Source organism: Crinia signifera, chromosome 1 (genome assembly GCF_055691185.1).
Source record: "Crinia signifera chromosome 1, ASM5569118v1, whole genome shotgun sequence".
NCBI classification, from domain to species: Eukaryota; Metazoa; Chordata; class Amphibia; order Anura; family Myobatrachidae; genus Crinia; species Crinia signifera.
Window position 1 is genome coordinate 332,746,926 of NC_139217.1, and position 20,824 is coordinate 332,767,749.

The following is a 20,824-nucleotide window of genomic DNA, read 5'->3' on the forward strand; positions in this document are numbered from 1 at the left end:
TTACCTGAAACTCCGAGGGATTAATATTCATTAATTTTCATATCATATATCAGAAACTGTTACTTGATGTTGGGGGCCTTTACACTGATATTTGTCCAGAGTCACCTACTATACACTTTTAAAAATGGGCACAAAAAATGCTAATTATTCTTAATTTCTTAATTTTTTCTTTTGTGTTTCACTGCAGTACAACAATATTTGTTTATTGTTACTGTAGGAAAAAGAACCTCCCATTATTTCAGTTCTGGCATCTGGCGGTGGACTTCGTGCAATGGTTAGTCTTCTGGGTACTCTTGGGGAACTAGCCAAAGAAGATCTCTTAGATGTCATAACATATGTTTCTGGCACCTCTGGATCAACCTGGTATGTATTTCTCACTGTAGAGACATAATTAGAAATGTAAGATCCTTTGGTGACAGAAAGCACCCTTTCCCTTCCCCTAACTTTTGATCAGTTCTCAGTCACTGTCTTCACAGTTCTCAAACAGTGACCAGTTACAGAGCACTAACACCCATAAGAGACCTCCCAAAACGCAGTACAACATCGCTTCGTCTGTATAAGCAGCTCTCTGCTAAGCGCCCTGGTTCCATTGCCAGATTGAATTGATTCACATCTTCAGGCTCCAGCCCAGTTGTTGTTCTGATTCAAGACCAATTAGTCTTCCTGAGTCCTGACATGTATTATATATTTTTTTAAAATATTACACATTAGCCAACACCCAAGTGTATTTTACCTTATTCTTCCAGGTGTATGGCCTCCCTGTATAATAATGACAAGTGGTCATCATGCATGGCAGAGATGGAGTGTCAAATAAGTGATCGTCTTATTCATTCTACATGGGACAAGTTTAAGGCATGGAAGAAGCTACAAGAGTTCTCTTCTAATGAAGTATACTCTTTGACTAATTTTTGGGCGTATGTGGTTGTTCATAAAATCATTAAGGAAGTAAGTACTGTGAACACCATTCCTTCATCATATAGACAAAGGCGCATTAACACTATTAATCAACAGTCTGTTTTGTAGTTATTACTTCCAACTAGGTGCAACATTTATAATTGTACACTGTGCATGGTTTAGTTTGTTAGTGATGGGAAATAGATATACTATCATTTACTATAAGCATGTGAGGTCAAACAATTTAGACATGAACGTAAGACTTATTACTAGACTTAGATGTACCATGGGTTGCAAGAAGAATTCAACAGGACTCAAAGTTCATCGTTCTGTTTTGTCCATAACATTCACTTTTATTAAGACTTATGCTTTTCTCAGAACAATCCAGCTTTTTATAGCTCTTCTTGTACATATACTTATGATCCCTTCTTCAGGATGCCGGCATTGGTATATTAAGAACCGGTTATACTGTATGTAAATCATTCACTTACCGTAATTTCATGAATGTTTGTAGAATATTGCCCAAGCCCTGCAATCCATTTCGTTACTACATATCGGTCTGTTTTGTAGAAAAGGTCATGATTAGACTGTAGCAAAATGCTCCATGCAGATAATTTAGACATCTTAGGGGGTATCCAGATGCAAAATTACCCTTTTTCGGGCAATAACACATGGTATACAGAATAAACTTCTGTGTTATCGTGACTCCAAGGGCTGCTTTTAACGGCTTTTATAGGTGCTAGTTTGATAGTCCCTTATGACCCCATTAGCAGCAGTAAATTACTTGCTTTCGCTATCATAAGGATATTAAAGTGAAGACTACAAAATAGGTCCATTTAGCATTAGTAGTAAAGGGGCTGTCCACTTTACAAATATTGTTATTGCCTTCACCAATGTTATTACTAGCAAAGACCCCCACCAACTTTCAGTAGAGGAAATGGTAGTCAAATGTAAATGTTGACATTCTTGTGACATCAGCTCAGCATTCAAAACAATAACTGTAGTAACATAGTACTATTAACAGTCTACCTGGCACATGCTGATATACTCTCATCTTACCTTTTCCAGATAAGTGAACAAACTCTCTCAGATCAACGTGCAGCCTGTGAAAGTGGGGAAAACCCTTATCCTGTATACTCTGCTGTGGAAAAGCGACATTTAAGCAAAAATGAGCCAGGTGAGGTTAACAAAACTGATTGATGACTTTGGCAGTAGGGAGAGGCGATAAAGTGAAAATTATTATTATTATTACAACATTGATAGTCTAATGTAGAGTTGGACTTATCCACCATTTTGTGAAAAATGCATATACTTATATCAATCAGTATGTAGACTAGCTCATATAAAGTCTCCTTAAAATAATGGAGGTGCAGTGTAGGAGGAAAAGGGCTTTCAAGTGTAGGCTGAGTACAGTAAGGGTGTTCTCACACAGGTCATAATGTAATCATCTTGGCTTGCTATGTCCCACAACTGTTAGGCTGTTTACACATTGGCCCTTATTCTGGTTCACTCTCAAAAGCAATTTCCTTCTCAAATGGACAGTACCATTTTCGACTAGCCTATCCCTCCTCCTAACCTCTTTTGATCCTCCTATCCTGCCTCCATTCCCCTCCGTTCCTACTTATCCTATTGTTTTTCGTTCTTCCACCCACCTCCTTTTAGTCTGTTAACTCTTATGAGTAGGGTCCTCCTTCCTCACGTACTCACCCTACCTCTTTACCTCACCTGTGCTCCTGTCCTGTTCTTCCCTTCCTCTACTTCATCTTCAGTCTCCTCGACAATTTTGACACCTACTTCTGAACTGATGCTGATTTTAGTTCTACCAGCTATACCCCTATTTATACTGTATTTTTCAACACACCCTGTACGTTACCTTGTAATTTGTTTTTTGTTTGCTATGTACGGCGCTGCGGACACTTTGCGGCGCCTTATAAATAAACGTACTACTACTACTACTACCACCATGTGCACTGCAGGTGGGGCAGATAAAGCATGCGCAGAGAGATTTAGATGTGGGTCAGTTATTTTGTTTCTGTGCAGGGAATATACTGACTGCTTTATTTTTACACCGCAATATAGATCTCACTTTGAAGTAAAACCCAAATCTAATTCTCTTTGCACATGTTACATCTGCCCCACCTGCAATGCACATGAGAAGGAATTTCCCTTTGCTAGTGAACCAGAATAAGGGCCATTGTGCGATATGCTATCCGATCGGACCGAAATATTGTCTTCAGTGTGTATCGGTGACTGCATGCGGTAAAGTTGAGTTTGATTTGCAGAACATCAAACTTGATGATATCACTAGCATCCTAATGCATGCTAATGAATGATGGAACAGTGGCATGACATTTTCATCGAGCTGGGGGCTTATATATTTGTCAGAGGATCCGCACTCACGGCCAGCCCCTGTCAACATATTGGGTGCTCCACTAAGGAAACATCAAGGCATGTTTCAACAATATCACAGGTGTAGAACTGTATAAAATCCACAAGGAGCACTCACCAATAAAATCACTGGATACTTTAATGGTTCTTTTAAGTATAAGTTACATCTTACTTTATTAAGTTGTAGTTGATGTTTCGGCCACTAGAGGGCCTTTATCAAGACAGATTACCACACACGTCCTTACAGCACAGAAGATGTTTGTCAAGACAGATTACCACACACGTCCTTACAGCACAGAAGATCCCAGTACCAGGGATCTTCTGTGCTATAAGGACGTGGGTGGTAATCTGTCTTGACAAAGGCCCTCTAGTGGCCGAAACGTCGACTACAACTTGATAAAGTAAGATGTAACTTATCCTTATAAGTACCATTAAAGTATCCAGTGATTAATTGGTGAGTGCTCCTTGTGGATCTTATACAGTTCTACACCTGTGCTATATATATATATATATATTTATAGTTTGTTGACCTGATCGATCAACTCGGTATGCGTACATATCTGGATGTTAAGATCATCAAAACAAGTAGTAGTAGTAGTTTGTTTATTTATAAGGCGCCACAAAGTGTCCGCAGTGCCGTACATAGCAAACAAAAAAACAAATGACAAGGTAACGTACAGGGTGTGTTGATAAAATACAGCATAAATAGGGGTATAGCTGGTGGAACTAAAATCAGCATCAGTTCTGAAGTAGGTGTCAAAATTGTCGAGGAGACTGAAGATGAAGTAGAGGAAGAGAAGAACAGGGCAGGAGCGCTGGTGAGGTAAAGAGGTAGGGTGAGTACGTGAGGAAGGAGGGCCCTAGTCATAAGAGTTAACAGACTAAAAGGAGGTGGGTGGAAGAACGAAAAACAATAGGATAAGTAGGAACGGATGGGAACAGATGGAGGGGTAGGGTAGGCAGGATAGGAGGAGCACACTCCATATAATTAATCAAAAATCAATCAATAATAGAGGTTCTTGGTATATTCATTGGCCAAGAAATATTTGCCCACCAACCAGCTTCACGGTAACCTCATTTCTGGTGGGTCCCTAATACTAAGAATCTGGGGCGCGGAACCCCAAAAAGGCCAGCATAAGCCAGTCACCCCAGGGCAGCACACAAGTGAAAAACTAAGCTATAAAAGTGTGTTAATAAGAAAGAAGCAGGAGCTAGAGGTTAAAAAGTGCAGTGCTAGGAAGTATAATATTAGTGAAAATAAATAGTGCTAAATAAATGTTAGGGTGTGCCACCCTGAAAGCAACTCAGCTACACCAACCCAAGGGGAGCCGCGCCCCAAATCCATATCCAAGACTAGCAAATAGTGTAAATTTTTAGGTCTTACCTTCATTGCGCCCTCAGTTTGCAGTCTGTGGCTACCAGGGACCAAACTGGTGAACTAATGTTCAGATCAGGTGGGCGGGGTGCTACTCTAAGTTGAAGGAGTCCCAACCTTCAGGTGTACAGGTGTACACAATGTTAGCTTATGGGGGGGGGATCTTAGAATGCACACCCGATTTACATGAGGTGCTATCATGCTGGGACTTGTAGTTCTGCAAAGAAAGACATGTGGTGCAGATGCACACTCCATATTATTAATCAAAAATCAATCAATAATAGAGGTTCTTGGTATATTCATTGGCCAAGAAATATTTGCCCACCAACCAGCTTCACGGTAACCTCATTTCTGGTGGGTCCCTAATACTAAGAATCTGGGGCGCGGAACCCCAAAAAGGCCAGCATAAGCCAGTCACCCCAGGGCAGCACACAAGTGAAAAACTAAGCTATAAAAGTGTGTTAATAAGAAAGAAGCAGGAGCTAGAGGTTAAAAAGTGCAGTGCTAGGAAGTATAATATTAGTGAAAATAAATAGTGCTAAATAAATGTTAGGGTGTGCCACCCTGAAAGCAACTCAGCTACACCAACCCAAGGGGAGCCGCGCCCCAAATCCATATCCAAGACTAGCAAATAGTGTAAATTTTTAGGTCTTACCTTCATTGCGCCCTCAGTTTGCAGTCTGTGGCTACCAGGGACCAAACTGGTGAACTAATGTTCAGATCAGGTGGGCGGGGTGCTACTCTAAGTTGAAGGAGTCCCAACCTTCAGGTGTACAGGTGTACACAATGTTAGCTTATGGGGGGGGGGGGGATCTTAGAATGCACACCCGATTTACATGAGGTGCTATCATGCTGGGACTTGTAGTTCTGCAAAGAAAGACATGTGGTGCAGATGCACACTCCATATTATTAATCAAAAATCAATCAATAATAGAGGTTCTTGGTATATTCATTGGCCAAGAAATATTTGCCCACCAACCAGCTTCACGGTAACCTCATTTCTGGTGGGTCCCTAATACTAAGAATCTGGGGCGCGGAACCCCAAAAAGGCCAGCATAAGCCAGTCACCCCAGGGCAGCACACAAGTGAAAAACTAAGCTATAAAAGTGTGTTAATAAGAAAGAAGCAGGAGCTAGAGGTTAAAAAGTGCAGTGCTAGGAAGTATAATATTAGTGAAAATAAATAGTGCTAAATAAATGTTAGGGTGTGCCACCCTGAAAGCAACTCAGCTACACCAACCCAAGGGGAGCCGCGCCCCAAATCCATATCCAAGACTAGCAAATAGTGTAAATTTTTAGGTCTTACCTTCATTGCGCCCTCAGTTTGCAGTCTGTGGCTACCAGGGACCAAACTGGTGAACTAATGTTCAGATCAGGTGGGCGGGGTGCTACTCTAAGTTGAAGGAGTCCCAACCTTCAGGTGTACAGGTGTACACAATGTTAGCTTATGGGGGGGGGGGGATCTTAGAATGCACACCCGATTTACATGAGGTGCTATCATGCTGGGACTTGTAGTTCTGCAAAGAAAGACATGTGGTGCAGATGCACACTCCATATTATTAATCAAAAATCAATCAATAATAGAGGTTCTTGGTATATTCATTGGCCAAGAAATATTTGCCCACCAACCAGCTTCACGGTAACCTCATTTCTGGTGGGTCCCTAATACTAAGAATCTGGGGCGCGGAACCCCAAAAAGGCCAGCATAATCCAGTCACCCCAGGGCAGCACACAAGTGAAAAACTAAGCTATAAAAGTGTGTTAATAAGAAAGAAGCAGGAGCTAGAGGTTAAAAAGTGCAGTGCTAGGAAGTATAATATTAGTGAAAATAAATAGTGCTAAATAAATGTTAGGGTGTGCCACCCTGAAAGCAACTCAGCTACACCAACCCAAGGGGAGCCGCGCCCCAAATCCATATCAAAGACTAGCAAATAGTGTAAATTTTTAGGTCTTACCTTCATTGCGCCCTCAGTTTGCAGTCTGTGGCTACCAGGGACCAAACTGGTGAACTAATGTTCAGATCAGGTGGGCGGGGTGCTACTCTAAGTTGAAGGAGTCCCAACCTTCAGGTGTACAGGTGTACACAATGTTAGCTTATGGGGGGGGGGGATCTTAGAATGCACACCCGATTTACATGAGGTGCTATCATGCTGGGACTTGTAGTTCTGCAAAGAAAGACATGTGGTGCAGATGCACACTCCATATTATTAATCAAAAATCAATCAATAATAGAGGTTCTTGGTATATTCATTGGCCAAGAAATATTTGCCCACCAACCAGCTTCACGGTAACCTCATTTCTGGTGGGTCCCTAATACTAAGAATCTGGGGCGCGGAACCCAAAAAAGGCCAGCATAAGCCAGTCACCCCAGGGCAGCACGCAAGTGAAAAACTAAGCTATAAAAGTGTGTTAATAAGAAAGAAGCAGGAGCTAGAGGTTAAAAAGTGCAGTGCTAGGAAGTATAATATTAGTGAAAAATAAATAGTGCTAAATAAATGTTAGGGTGTGCCACCCCATAAGCTAACATTGTGTACACCTGTACACCTGAAGGTTGGGACTCCTTCAACTTAGAGTAGCACCCCGCCCACCTGATCTGAACATTAGTTCACCAGTTTGGTCCCTGGTAGCCACAGACTGCAAACTGAGGGCGCAATGAAGGTAAGACCTAAAAATTTACACTATTTGCTAGTCTTGGATATGGATTTGGGGCGCGGCTCCCCTTGGGTTGGTGTAGCTGAGTTGCTTTCAGGGTGGCACACCCTAACATTTATTTAGCACTATTTATTTTCACTAATATTATACTTCCTAGCACTGCACTTTTTAACCTCTAGCTCCTGCTTCTTTCTTATTAACACACTTTTATAGCTTAGTTTTTCACTTGTGTGCTGCCCTGGGGTGACTGGCTTATGCTGGCCTTTTTGGGGTTCCGCGCCCCAGATTCTTAGTATTAGGGACCCACCAGAAATGAGGTTACCGTGAAGCTGGTTGGTGGGCAAATATTTCTTGGCCAATGAATATACCAAGAACCTCTATTATTGATTGATTTTTGATTAATAATATGGAGTGTGCATCTGCACCACATGTCTTTCTTTGCAGAACTACAAGTCCCAGCATGATAGCACCTCATGTAAATCGGGTGTGCATTCTAAGATCCCCCCCCCCCCCCCATAAGCTAACATTGTGTACACCTGTACACCTGAAGGTTGGGACTCCTTCAACTTAGAGTAGCACCCCGCCCACCTGATCTGAACATTAGTTCACCAGTTTGGTCCCTGGTAGCCACAGACTGCAAACTGAGGGCGCAATGAAGGTAAGACCTAAAAATTTACACTATTTGCTAGTCTTGGATATGGATTTGGGGCGCGGCTCCCCTTGGGTTGGTGTAGCTGAGTTGCTTTCAGGGTGGCACACCCTAACATTTATTTAGCACTATTTATTTTCACTAATATTATACTTCCTAGCACTGCACTTTTTAACCTCTAGCTCCTGCTTCTTTCTTATTAACACACTTTTATAGCTTAGTTTTTCACTTGTGTGCTGCCCTGGGGTGACTGGCTTATGCTGGCCTTTTTGGGGTTCCGCGCCCCAGATTCTTAGTATTAGGGACCCACCAGAAATGAGGTTACCGTGAAGCTGGTTGGTGGGCAAATATTTCTTGGCCAATGAATATACCAAGAACCTCTATTATTGATTGATTTTTGATTAATAATATGGAGTGTGCATCTGCACCACATGTCTTTCTTTGCAGAACTACAAGTCCCAGCATGATAGCACCTCATGTAAATCGGGTGTGCATTCTAAGATCCCCCCCCCCCCATAAGCTAACATTGTGTACACCTGTACACCTGAAGGTTGGGACTCCTTCAACTTAGAGTAGCACCCCGCCCACCTGATCTGAACATTAGTTCACCAGTTTGGTCCCTGGTAGCCACAGACTGCAAACTGAGGGCGCAATGAAGGTAAGACCTAAAAATTTACACTATTTGCTAGTCTTGGATATGGATTTGGGGCGCGGCTCCCCTTGGGTTGGTGTAGCTGAGTTGCTTTCAGGGTGGCACACCCTAACATTTATTTAGCACTATTTATTTTCACTAATATTATACTTCCTAGCACTGCACTTTTTAACCTCTAGCTCCTGCTTCTTTCTTATTAACATACTTTTATAGCTTAGTTTTTCACTTGTGTGCTGCCCTGGGGTGACTGGCTTATGCTGGCCTTTTTGGGGTTCCGCGCCCCAGATTCTTAGTATTAGGGACCCACCAGAAATGAGGTTACCGTGAAGCTGGTTGGTGGGCAAATATTTCTTGGCCAATGAATATACCAAGAACCTCTATTATTGATTGATTTTTGATTAATAATATGGAGTGTGCATCTGCACCACATGTCTTTCTTTGCAGAACTACAAGTCCCAGCATGATAGCACCTCATGTAAATCGGGTGTGCATTCTAAGATCCCCCCCCCCCCCCATAAGCTAACATTGTGTACACCTGTACACCTGAAGGTTGGGACTCCTTCAACTTAGAGTAGCACCCCGCCCACCTGATCTGAACATTAGTTCACCAGTTTGGTCCCTGGTAGCCACAGACTGCAAACTGAGGGCGCAATGAAGGTAAGACCTAAAAATTTACACTATTTGCTAGTCTTGGATATGGATTTGGGGCGCGGCTCCCCTTGGGTTGGTGTAGCTGAGTTGCTTTCAGGGTGGCACACCCTAACATTTATTTAGCACTATTTATTTTCACTAATATTATACTTCCTAGCACTGCACTTTTTAACCTCTAGCTCCTGCTTCTTTCTTATTAACACACTTTTATAGCTTAGTTTTTCACTTGTGTGCTGCCCTGGGGTGACTGGCTTATGCTGGCCTTTTTGGGGTTCCGCGCCCCAGATTCTTAGTATTAGGGACCCACCAGAAATGAGGTTACCGTGAAGCTGGTTGGTGGGCAAATATTTCTTGGCCAATGAATATACCAAGAACCTCTATTATTGATTAATAATTAATAATATGGAGTGTGCATCTGCACCACATGTCTTTCTTTGCAGGATAGGAGGAGCGAAAGAGGTTAGGAGGAGGAGGGATAGGCTAGTCGGAAGAAGTGGGTTTTGAGGGAGCGCTTGGCATTCTCGCCACTCTTTTCTCCAAGGAATCAGATTGTAATTACCTACTCCAATACCAGATTTTGCCGGGCTTCCTTACTCACAATTTTTGCGGGTGACAAGAATTAACAGTGATATAGCCCCTGCTCAAATGCAGATCAACAAAATGTTTGTCAGGCTTGAAGAAAGGGTTTATCCCAGAAATATCCTGGTGCAGGCTAAGGACAAGGCACTGTCATAGATTGAAAAAACTGATGACTGTTAAAAAAGATAGAAAGGATGCACCCATGTTCCCATGGGCCACGACCTACAATACAAACAGTGTTAAAATCAACAAGGTGGCCAAAAGACACCGGCCATTGATTACTTCTGACAGTAAATTGTCCCTAAAAGATACCTGGCTATTATCTTGCTATAAGAGGGGGAAAAAAACACCATCAATATGGCCCCAGCCATATTGTTACCAAGATTCTATTCAATAATGTTAATTATTTTTGTGTGACATTTGTTTTAAGTGAGTTGCAATGGTATGATGTTTTATTCATTAAAGTTTGACTTATTTTTAGTGATAAGAGCAATTATTGAGGCTTATGTGTTATGCAGTTTATCTGTAAGGCGTTAAATACCACAAGCTGTCATTTAGCTCCTTTAATATTATTGTTTATGCTAGGCAGCGCCTAACAGTGGTGATTGCTCCAAGGTCTGTGTCTGATGATGTCACTGAATGCGCCTGCATTCAGTGGCATGTTTGCTGACCAGAAGGGCCGCCGGTGAGTTGTTGTTGGTGGAGGGATTTTAAAGATGTTATTCTACATACACTGATTGTATCCTGATGAAAATGCTTTAAGCATTGAAACATTGATTTCCGCTATTTGGAGTACTGTCGATCTTTGTCCCTCTGAGTCCCACCGTCTGGATTAATTGTATGCTGCCACCCCTGTGGCTTGTTACAGGCATCGGGAGCTCCTCCATGGGACATGGTAGTGCCGGCTCTCTGGACTTGCCGCCGCACACATTCCGTATATATATATATCCACAGATGTACATTCCTTAATAGGCAGTATTTGTGTTCTTATTACAGGAGCCTGGTTTGAATTTACACCACACCTAGCTGGATTTCCTGCATACAAATCATTTGTAAATACGGAACTCCTCGGCAGCCAGTTTAAAGGAGGGGAGTTATTGAAGAATCACCCTGAAAAGGATCTGTGTTACCTACAAGGTAAGCGGAGATATATGGAACGGCTAACTCAAAATGTTCAAATATAATGACAATCAGGGGCTGGCTGGCAACTTTTAGCCCGGGGGGCAAGTACAGAGCACCGGCCCATAAGTAAAGGCAGAAATGGATCTTTGCCGTAAAAATAAAAAAACATATATAAAATATGTCACACAAGGCAGTCCCATTGGGAGTCCCCTCCCTCCGGGATGCCTCTACATGGGCTGCTGAGTGGCAGCCCATAAAACCGGGTCCCACGCATGCACAGTACGAGGACGATACTGCGCATGTGCCGAACCCGGGACCCAGAATATGCCTTTGGGGCTGCTGCAAAAGCAGCCCACAGAGGCTGGGGGCCAGAGGGTGCGCAGTACTAAAGAGGCTACTGCACATGCGCCAGCTGCACGATGGGGACCGGGACTGGCGCAGGCAGCTGAGGGGAGCAGGAACATGACAGCGGCAGTGGAGGGGGGGCCTGCATCACGGCAGCCCCCCTCCGCTGGAGAGGTAAGAGCCGCTACTGCTCTTATGCAAATTATGCAACACAATAGGGTTATATATAACCCCCTTATATGGAATAAGCCAAATTTCACAGAGATTGAGTAAAAATTCACATAATGTTACACATAATAAGCCATAATTCACACATAATGAGCCAAAATTCACATAATGCCACCTAGAATAAACCATAATTCACACAGAAGGAGTCAAAATGTACGTTATGCCACATGAATTGAGCCAAAATTCAAAATATGCCACACGGAATAAGCCAAAATTCACACACAATGATAAAAAAATTCACATTATTCCACAGAGAATAAGCCAAATACACATAGTAGGAGATAAAATTCACATTATGCCACATGGAGTGGGCCACAATGCAGGGACATTGTCGTGGGGATGCAGGTACATTGTCGGCGGGGATGCAGGGACAGTGACAGCAGGGAGAGATGCAGAGACAGGGACGGCAGGGAGAGACAGATCAATAGGGAGGGATAGAGAGATGTAGGGTGGGATAGAGAGACGCAGGCACTAGGGAGGGATAGGCAGAAAGATGCAGGGCGCTAGAGAGGCGTAGGGCGCTAGAGAGGGCGTAAAGATGTAGGTTGTGGTGGAAGCCTGGGAAAGCAGGAATTGGTACTGTATTAGGAGGAGGAGTGCTGCGTATTAGAGGAGAGCCAGGACAGAATAGGTGGGAGCTGGGGACAGCAGGAGTCCTGGCACAGGACAAGGACATAAGGAAGCTGAGTACTGCCCCACTTATTAAAGAGAGTGAGGGGACTGCTGGGGCCAGGGCAGGTGTGCTGTCATGCTGACACATCCCTAGGGATGGTACAATAGAGAGGGGGCGGAGCCATGTGTGTACCTGGTTCTTGCAGGGCTGTCATAGATGCGTCCAGAGCTCAGCTCAGCCCAGCCCCAGTGCTCAGCCCCAGCGCTCAGCCCCCAGCTGAACTCACACTGCCGCAGTGCCGCTGCCGCTGCTACCGGTAGTCCCTCCGGCAGCTATTTCAACTATGGCTCCAGTTCGTGAGCCAATCAGAGCTCGCGTTCCTGCAGCCAATCACCGCGGCTGCTGGAACTCGAGTTCTTATTGGCTGGCGGCCGGTGCCACATTTAAAATAGCCGCTGATTGGGTGGGGAAGCCTCAGCCTGCACTGTGCAATGCGCTGCGCTCTGTAAGAAGCGAGCGCAAGAGGGGGGGGATTCATGTGGCCCGAGACACTGGGTAACAGAGTGGCCCGGGGGGCATATGGCACCCTGCCCCCCGGCCCAGCCCGCCACTGATGACAATACCAATTAGGATGCGTCTACACATTGCCTAGCAGGATGCAGTTAAACAGGAGCTGTTTAGAAAGATGCTTACTCAAGACTTACAGACTTACTTACATACATACAAATCCTGCTGCATCCTGCTAAACAGGATGTGTGTAGATGCAAGATGCTTTATCCCTCTAAACAGGATCCTGTTCATCTGCATCCTGTCAAAAGGCAATGTGTAGACACAGCCTAAAGCAGATTAGATCTGATCTATCTAGCACATTACACAATAAAAAAAACAAATGTGTGCGACTTTTTACAGTAGGATAACTGTTAATTGCACTTTATTAGCAAATAACCCTCTGTTGCCACTGCTGTGAATGTTTTTGGGCAATGGATAAATTACACACAATCCACTCAACACTGCAACGAATATGTAGCACACTTGCAGAGAAAAAATAAGTACATTAGAGTGTGTGCATTACAGTATTATATATGATATAATAATTTCCAGTAACCATCTAGCACAGGCATGCAGGGCTGCCGCCAGCAATTGTGGGACCCGGAACTTAGAAAATAAGCAGGGCCCCCCCTCCCCTATTATTACAAGTGTACGCAGGCTGAATCAGCAAGCCTGCCTATAACTAACAGTGTTTCACCCTGGCTCGTTTTTTTTTTGTGGTGGTGAAACACTATTAGTTATAAGCAGGCTTACTGCATTAGACTGCACACACAAATCAGCCAGTCAGCCAGCCCTCCCGCTCCCACACACCCCCTCCCTCTCTGTGATTAACGATTTACCAGGACAGATGGATGGGCAGACTGGCAAGTGGCGACACACTGCTCTCCCTGTACTCTTCTTCTGCCAGGCCAGCTGAGGGCAGCAGGCACTAAAGATCAGCGGCGGGCTGCTGATGATACTGATAATGCTGTGGATGGGGGCTGGCAGCCGGGGGCAGCTGCTTGTGAAGAGGGGTGATGGTGGCCTTGTGGGGATAGAGCTGCCCGGACCCTACTCTCTGTCAGAGCAGCGGGGTCTGGGAGAGTTGTCCCTATAGCACCCCCTGTTGGCGACCCTGCAGGCATGACAGACACCCATACAGTACATACCGCTGGTGGTGACAGTACTTGTAGTTGACAGCTACTGCAGTGGAAACAGATAATCTAAGTGCTAGTTACAATGAGAGCTGAAGGTGGTAATCGGGAGAACCCGGGTAGTATGTAAACTCCTAGATGGTGTGTGGCAGCAACAATTCAACCCATTGGTAAGAGACACCCCCCCAAGCTAGATCAATGACTTTGATAGCATTAAAAATATAGAAAAGGTAGGGGGAGAATGGTGGGGTTGAACAAAGAGAAAGAAAGAGAGAGAACAAGAAAGACAGTGTGACAGACATCCAGTTGGGGTGCTTACGCAGAACTTGTCAGCTTGTTTTTCATCTTCATCTAAGTGGAGTTGCACTCAATGTGAGATCATGAGAGCACAAGGTGAGCTGACCAGGTACTGTAAGTGTAGTACTGTATAAAATACTAGTGAGTGCAGGTCAGCAAACTCCATCCATAAATATTGTAGCATTGATCATGAGGTAATAATTATGAGATACTTGTCTTGTACTTACAGATGGGTCAGGTCCCATCTTTGCAGGGGATGGCGCTGGCGTGGCCAGCCGCCATCCCCCGCCAGCGCCATGGCGATGGTGAGAAGGGGACGCGCGCGCACGAGCGGCGCGCGCGTCCCCTTCCGACGGCGCTTCCATCCGTTCCCCCGGGTCCCCGCCGGCTTGCCGGCGGTAACCCGGGGTCCCCGCCTACTGCCCGCACCCCCCCTAACCCCCCCTAACCCTGTCCGTCTCCCTGAGGCGGAGACGGACAGGGTTTCCGTCGCGCTAGGGTTTCAGTCTCCTCGCTGGCGAGGCTGCTGGCGGGTCGCCAGCGCGTACGTTCTGGCGACCCGCCAGCAAGGATGTAAAACATCACATACTGTATATCTGTAAATCTGTTTCATCATTATAGTTGAGGATGAGCCAGCCAGTTATCCATATATCAGTTGTAATTGCTTTTGTCTTCTTTCTTTAGGATTATGGGGCAGTGCACCTTCAAGTGATGATTTCCTGCAGGAAGTCATTAAAAGTAAGTCTATGCACACTGCTGCTCCTACAGAATGTAAAGAGTATATACGGCCGCTAATACGAATTAATACGAATTAATACGCCATCGGGGGTTTACAAAGCAGTCGTATCTGACTGCTTTGTAAATTACCCTCTGGAACACAAATTTGCATACGACTAAAACAGCCGTATGCCTTTGTATTCATTCGTATTAAGAATACGAATACGACCCAATGCATGTCGACCTTAGTGCTGTCGACCCTATGACCCACACCTTGAGTGTCCATAGTGATGCAAATACTGTAAGATCCATTTGATGGGGGAAAAGTGTAAAAATGATATGTACATACATGATTTACTTTGACAGATCAAAGTATATTTGATACCAGGTCTAATTATATCTGACTTTATAGAGCTGCTCTGTGTCTGACTTGGCTACTATGACATCAGTCGAGTTCTCTGTTTAACATGGGCAAAACATCTGAATTTTCCCCAGATGCTCTTTTTTGGAAACCTCTGAATGTTAATGAACTCAAGCTGTTACATTATATGACTTTGCAAAATGTCAGACTTTTGCAGAAAATCAGGTATTTCACAAAATTGGACCAAAAATGTCTGCTATTACATCCCAGCCAAACACACCATAGTGAGCAGGAACATAAAAAGAACTTTGTTTCAGTTGGGACTTCTCTTCTCTCAAAATATCTTCCAACCTGACCTCTACGCTCCTCACAAGATCTGCATCTCTCATTCACACTCATTATTTGCTCCCATTCCCGATTGCAGGACTTTCTTTCTCTGTGGAATGCCCTCCCAAGCACAATAAGACTCCATTCTCCAAACCTATAAGCGTTCCCTGAAAACTCACCTCTTCAGACAAGCTTATCAAATTCCAGAACCAGCCACTTAACCTTTACATACCATTCCTATCTAATCACATACCCACTGTACAAGACACACACATCCTCTCTTTCCTTTTCACATTTTACATCCTCCTGACCTGGCCAAACTTCTGGGTCACAGTATCATATGATACAGCACACCAGAAAACTTTGCATTCTAGTTAAAATAATGCAATAAAGATTACATTATCTCTTCTTATGTATCAATGCTTATTTCCCTGTAGATTGTAAGCTTGCGAGCAGGGCCCTCCTACCTTTTGACTGTCTGTAAATACCCAGTTTGTTGTATCACTGTCTCATTTTGTAAAGCGCAACGGAATATGCTGCGCTATATAAGAAACTGTTAATAATAAATAATAATAAATAATAAGTGCTGACTCAGTGGCGTAACTACTGTAAGCAGCCTCAGCTGCCGCTTGGGGGAGCAAGCCGCAGCAGGGTCTGTGTGGGCGCCAGCACTCGCTCGACGCACTGACATGCTGCTGCCTGCCGCTGCCCACTGGCTGAGCACCGGAGGTGAGTAAGCCGCATGGCGGGTGCGGCCATGGCAGAGACGACAAATCCCCCCCACTGATTCAATTGACTGTATATTGAGCCAGCTATTGGCTACTGTGTACAGGATGGGCGGGCAGATGGGCGTGCTAGGGCGGCCTGGGATGCGTCGGTGCCAAGGGAAGCAGCAGTGTCTGCTGGTCTCTTTTCCTCTATCCTGCTTCAGCTTCTCCGTTATGCCATTACACGCTTGGAAAACACGGTGGAGAGGAGCCGGGGGGAGGGGGGGGTGCCACAAACCTTTTGGCAGGGGGGGAGCAAAATTTATAGTTACGCCACTGTGCTGACTGTCTGTAAAGTGGGACAGTACCCTCCATGTTAATAAATTCTGTTAAAGTGAGACAATATAGGAAAATGGGCTCTAGACCGCACATCCTAGCTGCTTGTTATGAGAGCTGCTAAAAATAGACACATATATGTTGATATAATGAGGTTTGGTTCATATTATGTTAAATGCCTAAAATGTTGGTACATTTTGCCTGTAAGCAAATGATAAGAAGGACACCTAAAATAGCTTGCATATACATACCTCCCAAATGAGAAGCAGGACATCTACATTATATTGTTTAACCCCTTTCAGACATTTGACGTATATATACGTCATGGCCGGGATGTACTTCCCGACACATGACGTATATATATACGTCATGACTTTAAACTGTCACCGCGTCTAGGGACGCGGTGACAGAGGGACGATGTCTGCTGTCCCTGACAGCAGACATGTCCCAGCATGCCCAGGGGGGGCGGCGATGCCTCCCCTCGTCGGCGATCGCTACGATTGGCTGTTCAATGTGAACAGCCAATCGCAGCGTTTTCCTGTGTTACCGGCGAATCAGACGCTCGGTAACACAGGGATCAATCACCGCCGGGTGTGAGGGGGGTGTGAGGGGGTCACCAGTGATGACCACACCTCACCCCACCTGCCCCCAAGGCTGTGATTGGTCCGTCGGACCGACGGACCAATCACAGCCATGGCGCGTGATTTAAACTAACGGTGACTGCGCTGCAGACGCCATTCCGGTCTGGAATTGCGTGCAGAGCGGTCACCGTGCCAATCTGTCGTGATATACTGACCTGATCCTTGCCTGATACTTACCTGATCACCGCTGGTAGCGTGCTGCCAGCAGCTGGATGCTTCCTGGATCTTGTGACTTCCTGTGTGCTGCTGCTGCTGCAGTGTCATAGAGTGAGAGATAGTGAGAGATAGTGAGAGATAGTGAGAGATAGTGAGAGATAGTGAGAGATAGTGAGAGATAGTGAGAAATAGTGAGAGATAGTGAGAGATAGTGACAGAGAGTGATAGAGAGTGCTATATTTTGTGTCTGCTGCCCCCCCTTTTGTGCTGATCAGTATATCTGTGCTGATCAGCAACTTTTTGGGGGTGCAGGTTTTTTTTTTTATATATATATACCTGTCAGTTGCACCAAAGGTTGTGCTGCCTGTGCAACTGACTGCTGCCCCCCCTGCTGCCCCCCCTTTTGTGCTGATCAGTATAAATTAACTGATCAGCAACTTTTTGGGGGTGCAGGTTTTTTTATATATATATACCCTGTCAGGTTGCACCCACAGTTGTGTGCCTGTTCCCCCTCACTGCTAATCAGTGTTGCATCACTGCATCACTGATCTGCAGTTGTTGTTTTTTGGAGAGTGCAGTGGGGTTTTGTTTTTACACCCACGTTGCTTTTGTGGGTGTCCTGTGGCCGCTGAGCGCTGATCAGTGACGTACATCACTAAACAGCATTTTTGGCACAGGGTTGATATAATTTTTTTTCTGCAGTTTTTTTTAATTGTTTTTTTTTTGGAGAGTGCTGTGGTTTATTTTTTTTAAATAGTTTTTACACCCACGTTGCTTTTGTGGGTGTCCTGTGGCCGCTGGGCGCTGATCAGTGACGTACATCACTGAACAGCATTTTTGGCACAGGGTTGATATAATTTTTTTTCTGCAGTTTTTTTAAATTGTTTTTTTTTTTGGAGTGCTGTGGTTTATTTTTTTTAAATTGTTTTTACACCAACGTTGCTTTTGTGGGTGTCCTGTGGCCGCTGAGCGCTGATCAGTGACGTACATCACTGATCAGCATTTTCGGCACAGGGTTGATCTATTTTTTTTTTTTTTTTTTGGATCAAATCCCTGTTGCCTTTGAGCGTTGTTCAGTGACGGACGTTACTGACCAACATCTGTGCTCAATTTTTGGCGCAGGACCTTTTTTTTTTTTTTTTTAACCCCTTCAAGGTTGTACCAAAAGCTGCCTTGAAGTTGCTGAGTGACGTACATCACAGATCAGCATTTTTGCCACAGGGTTGATCTAATTTTTTTTTTTTTTATTGGGATCAAATTCCTGTATAAAGTATTTTTTTTTCTGCACTACATACACACTACACACTACATACCCCCCGTGTTGAAATAAAGTTTATACCCCCCCTATACTATACACGTGTTGAAACATTACACTTACAGAAACACAAAAATAAAAATGGCATCCCAAATGTCATCCCAAATGTCATCCCAAAGAATGTATTCAGCGGAGTAGGCATATGCCATGCTTGCCTCTGACTCTGACACAGCCAGTGATGCAAGCGGGGAATTTGAAGGATTCGTCTTAACCTCATCTTCCTCCTCTAGTGATGAGGGACCCCCTCAAAGACACCCCCGTAGAGCAGCTGAGACCCCCCCCCCAAATGATTGATCCCGTATGGACCCCACCACCAGACAATTTTGAGCCCCAGGTTCCTGAGTTTTTGGCCATCCCAGGAATCCAATTTGATTCAACAGGTCTCAGAGAAATTGACTTTTTCAAATTATTTTTCTCTGATGATTTTATAAATTTAATGGTGGACCAAAGTAATTTATATGCCCAGCAGTTTATTGCTCAAAACCCCACGTCATCATTTGCTAGGTGGACCCCTGTAGATGCAGTAGAGATGATGACGTTTTGGGGTCTGGTGTTACATATGAGCATAGTAAAAAAGCCAGAAATTAGGCAATATTGGAGTACAGATGTTCTGTACAGCACCCCACTTTACAGTATGGTCATGACTCGGACTCGTTTTGAGACAATCCTTAAATTTTTACATTACACCGATAATGCACAGTGCCCACCCAGAGATGATCCCACCTTTGACCGGCTATTCAAAGTCAGGCCGGTCATTGATCATTTCAGTGCCAAATTTGCAGAGATGTACATCCCTGAAAAATGTATTTGTATCGATGAGTCCCTTATACATTTTAAAGGAAGGGTTAAATTCCGCCAGTACCTTCCCAGTAAGAGGGCAAGGTATGGCATAAAAATGTATAAACTGTGTGAAAGCACCTCAGGGTACACCCACAGGTTTAGGGTATATGAAGGGAAGGATTCAAGAATTGAACCGCCAGAATGCCCCCCCTCCCTCGTAGGTGTTAGTGGAAAAATTGTCTGGGATTTAGTGCACCCCTTCCTGGATAAAGGTTATCACCTCTATGTGGATAACTTTTACACTAGCATCCCCCTGTTTAAGGCCCTTGGTTCAAGAGGTACAGCAGCTTGCGGTACTGTGCGCAAGAACCAAAGAGGCCTCCCAAAAACGCACATTGCCCAAGTACTGAGAAGGGGTGAAAGCAGGGCACAATCCACCGAAAATATGTTGTTGGTCAAATATAAGGACAAGAGGGATGTCCTTATACTGACAACAATTCATGGAGACAGTACCACCTCCGTCCCTGTACGAGGTACCAGTACCCACACCTCAAAACCTAATTGTATCCTAGATTACAATAAGTACATGGGCGGAGTGGATCTTTCAGATCAGGTACTGAAGCCGTACAGTGCCCTGCGGAAAACAAAAATCTGGTACAAGAAGCTGGCCGTGTATATCATCCAGATGGCACTGTATAACGCTTACGTGCTATTCCGTTCTACCAGCCAGAGGGGGACATTTATGCACTTTCAAGAGGAAGTCATAAAGGGCCTAATATTTGGGAACCAGCAGGCAGAGGGCCCCAGTACTTCTAGTACTGGCCCCCGTATTGTACCAGGGAAGCATTTTCCTAACGAAATCCCCTCCACTGCAAAAAAGGGCAGGACACAAAAAAGGTGCAAAGTTTGCTATAAAAAGGGAATAAGAAAGGATACTATTTTCCACTGTGAAACTTGCCCCGACAAACCCGGCCTATGTATAGAGGAGTGTTTTAAAATATACCACACATCTATGGATTATTAGGTTCATCATTTCACCGTGCTTCGGGGGTCTTGCTAATGCCACATAGCACCCACCATTCATTCCACCAGAATCTGAGCTGCAAAATCCAAAAATCACTCCTTCCCTTCTGAGTCCTGCCATGCACCCAACTGGTATTTTTTGGTCACATATGAGGCATTGCCATACTCGGGAGAAATTGGGGCACAGATTTTGGGGTGCTTTTTCTCCTTCATACCTTATGAAAATGAAAAATTTTGAGCCAGAACTGCATTTTTGTGTAAAAAAATGTAATTTTTCATTTGCACAGCCCAGTTGTATCAAAATTGGTGAAACCCCTGGGGGTTTGAAATGTACA

The 20,824-nt window shown here is 44.5% G+C and overlaps 1 protein-coding gene and 1 long non-coding RNA gene across 6 annotated transcripts in view; one reads left to right on the plus strand and one right to left on the minus strand.

Moving 5' to 3' along the window:
- Positions 1 to 20,824, plus strand: part of PLA2G4C (phospholipase A2 group IVC) — a 107,070-nt gene that overhangs the window by 61,390 nt on the left and 24,856 nt on the right. For all 5 annotated transcript variants that reach the window (XM_083145248.1, XM_083145257.1, XM_083145253.1 and 2 more), the window contains exons 5-9: positions 218 to 363; positions 747 to 945; positions 1,963 to 2,071; positions 10,836 to 10,976; positions 14,811 to 14,864. In XM_083145248.1, coding sequence (XP_083001374.1) covers positions 218 to 363; positions 747 to 945; positions 1,963 to 2,071; positions 10,836 to 10,976; positions 14,811 to 14,864 — 649 coding nt within the window. The remainder of the gene's footprint in view (positions 1 to 217; positions 364 to 746; positions 946 to 1,962; positions 2,072 to 10,835; positions 10,977 to 14,810; positions 14,865 to 20,824) is intronic.
- The window catches only part of LOC146005838 (uncharacterized), a 75,981-nt gene that overhangs the window by 44,459 nt on the left and 10,698 nt on the right, over positions 1 to 20,824 (minus strand). The gene's annotated exons all lie outside the window — the stretch shown is intronic.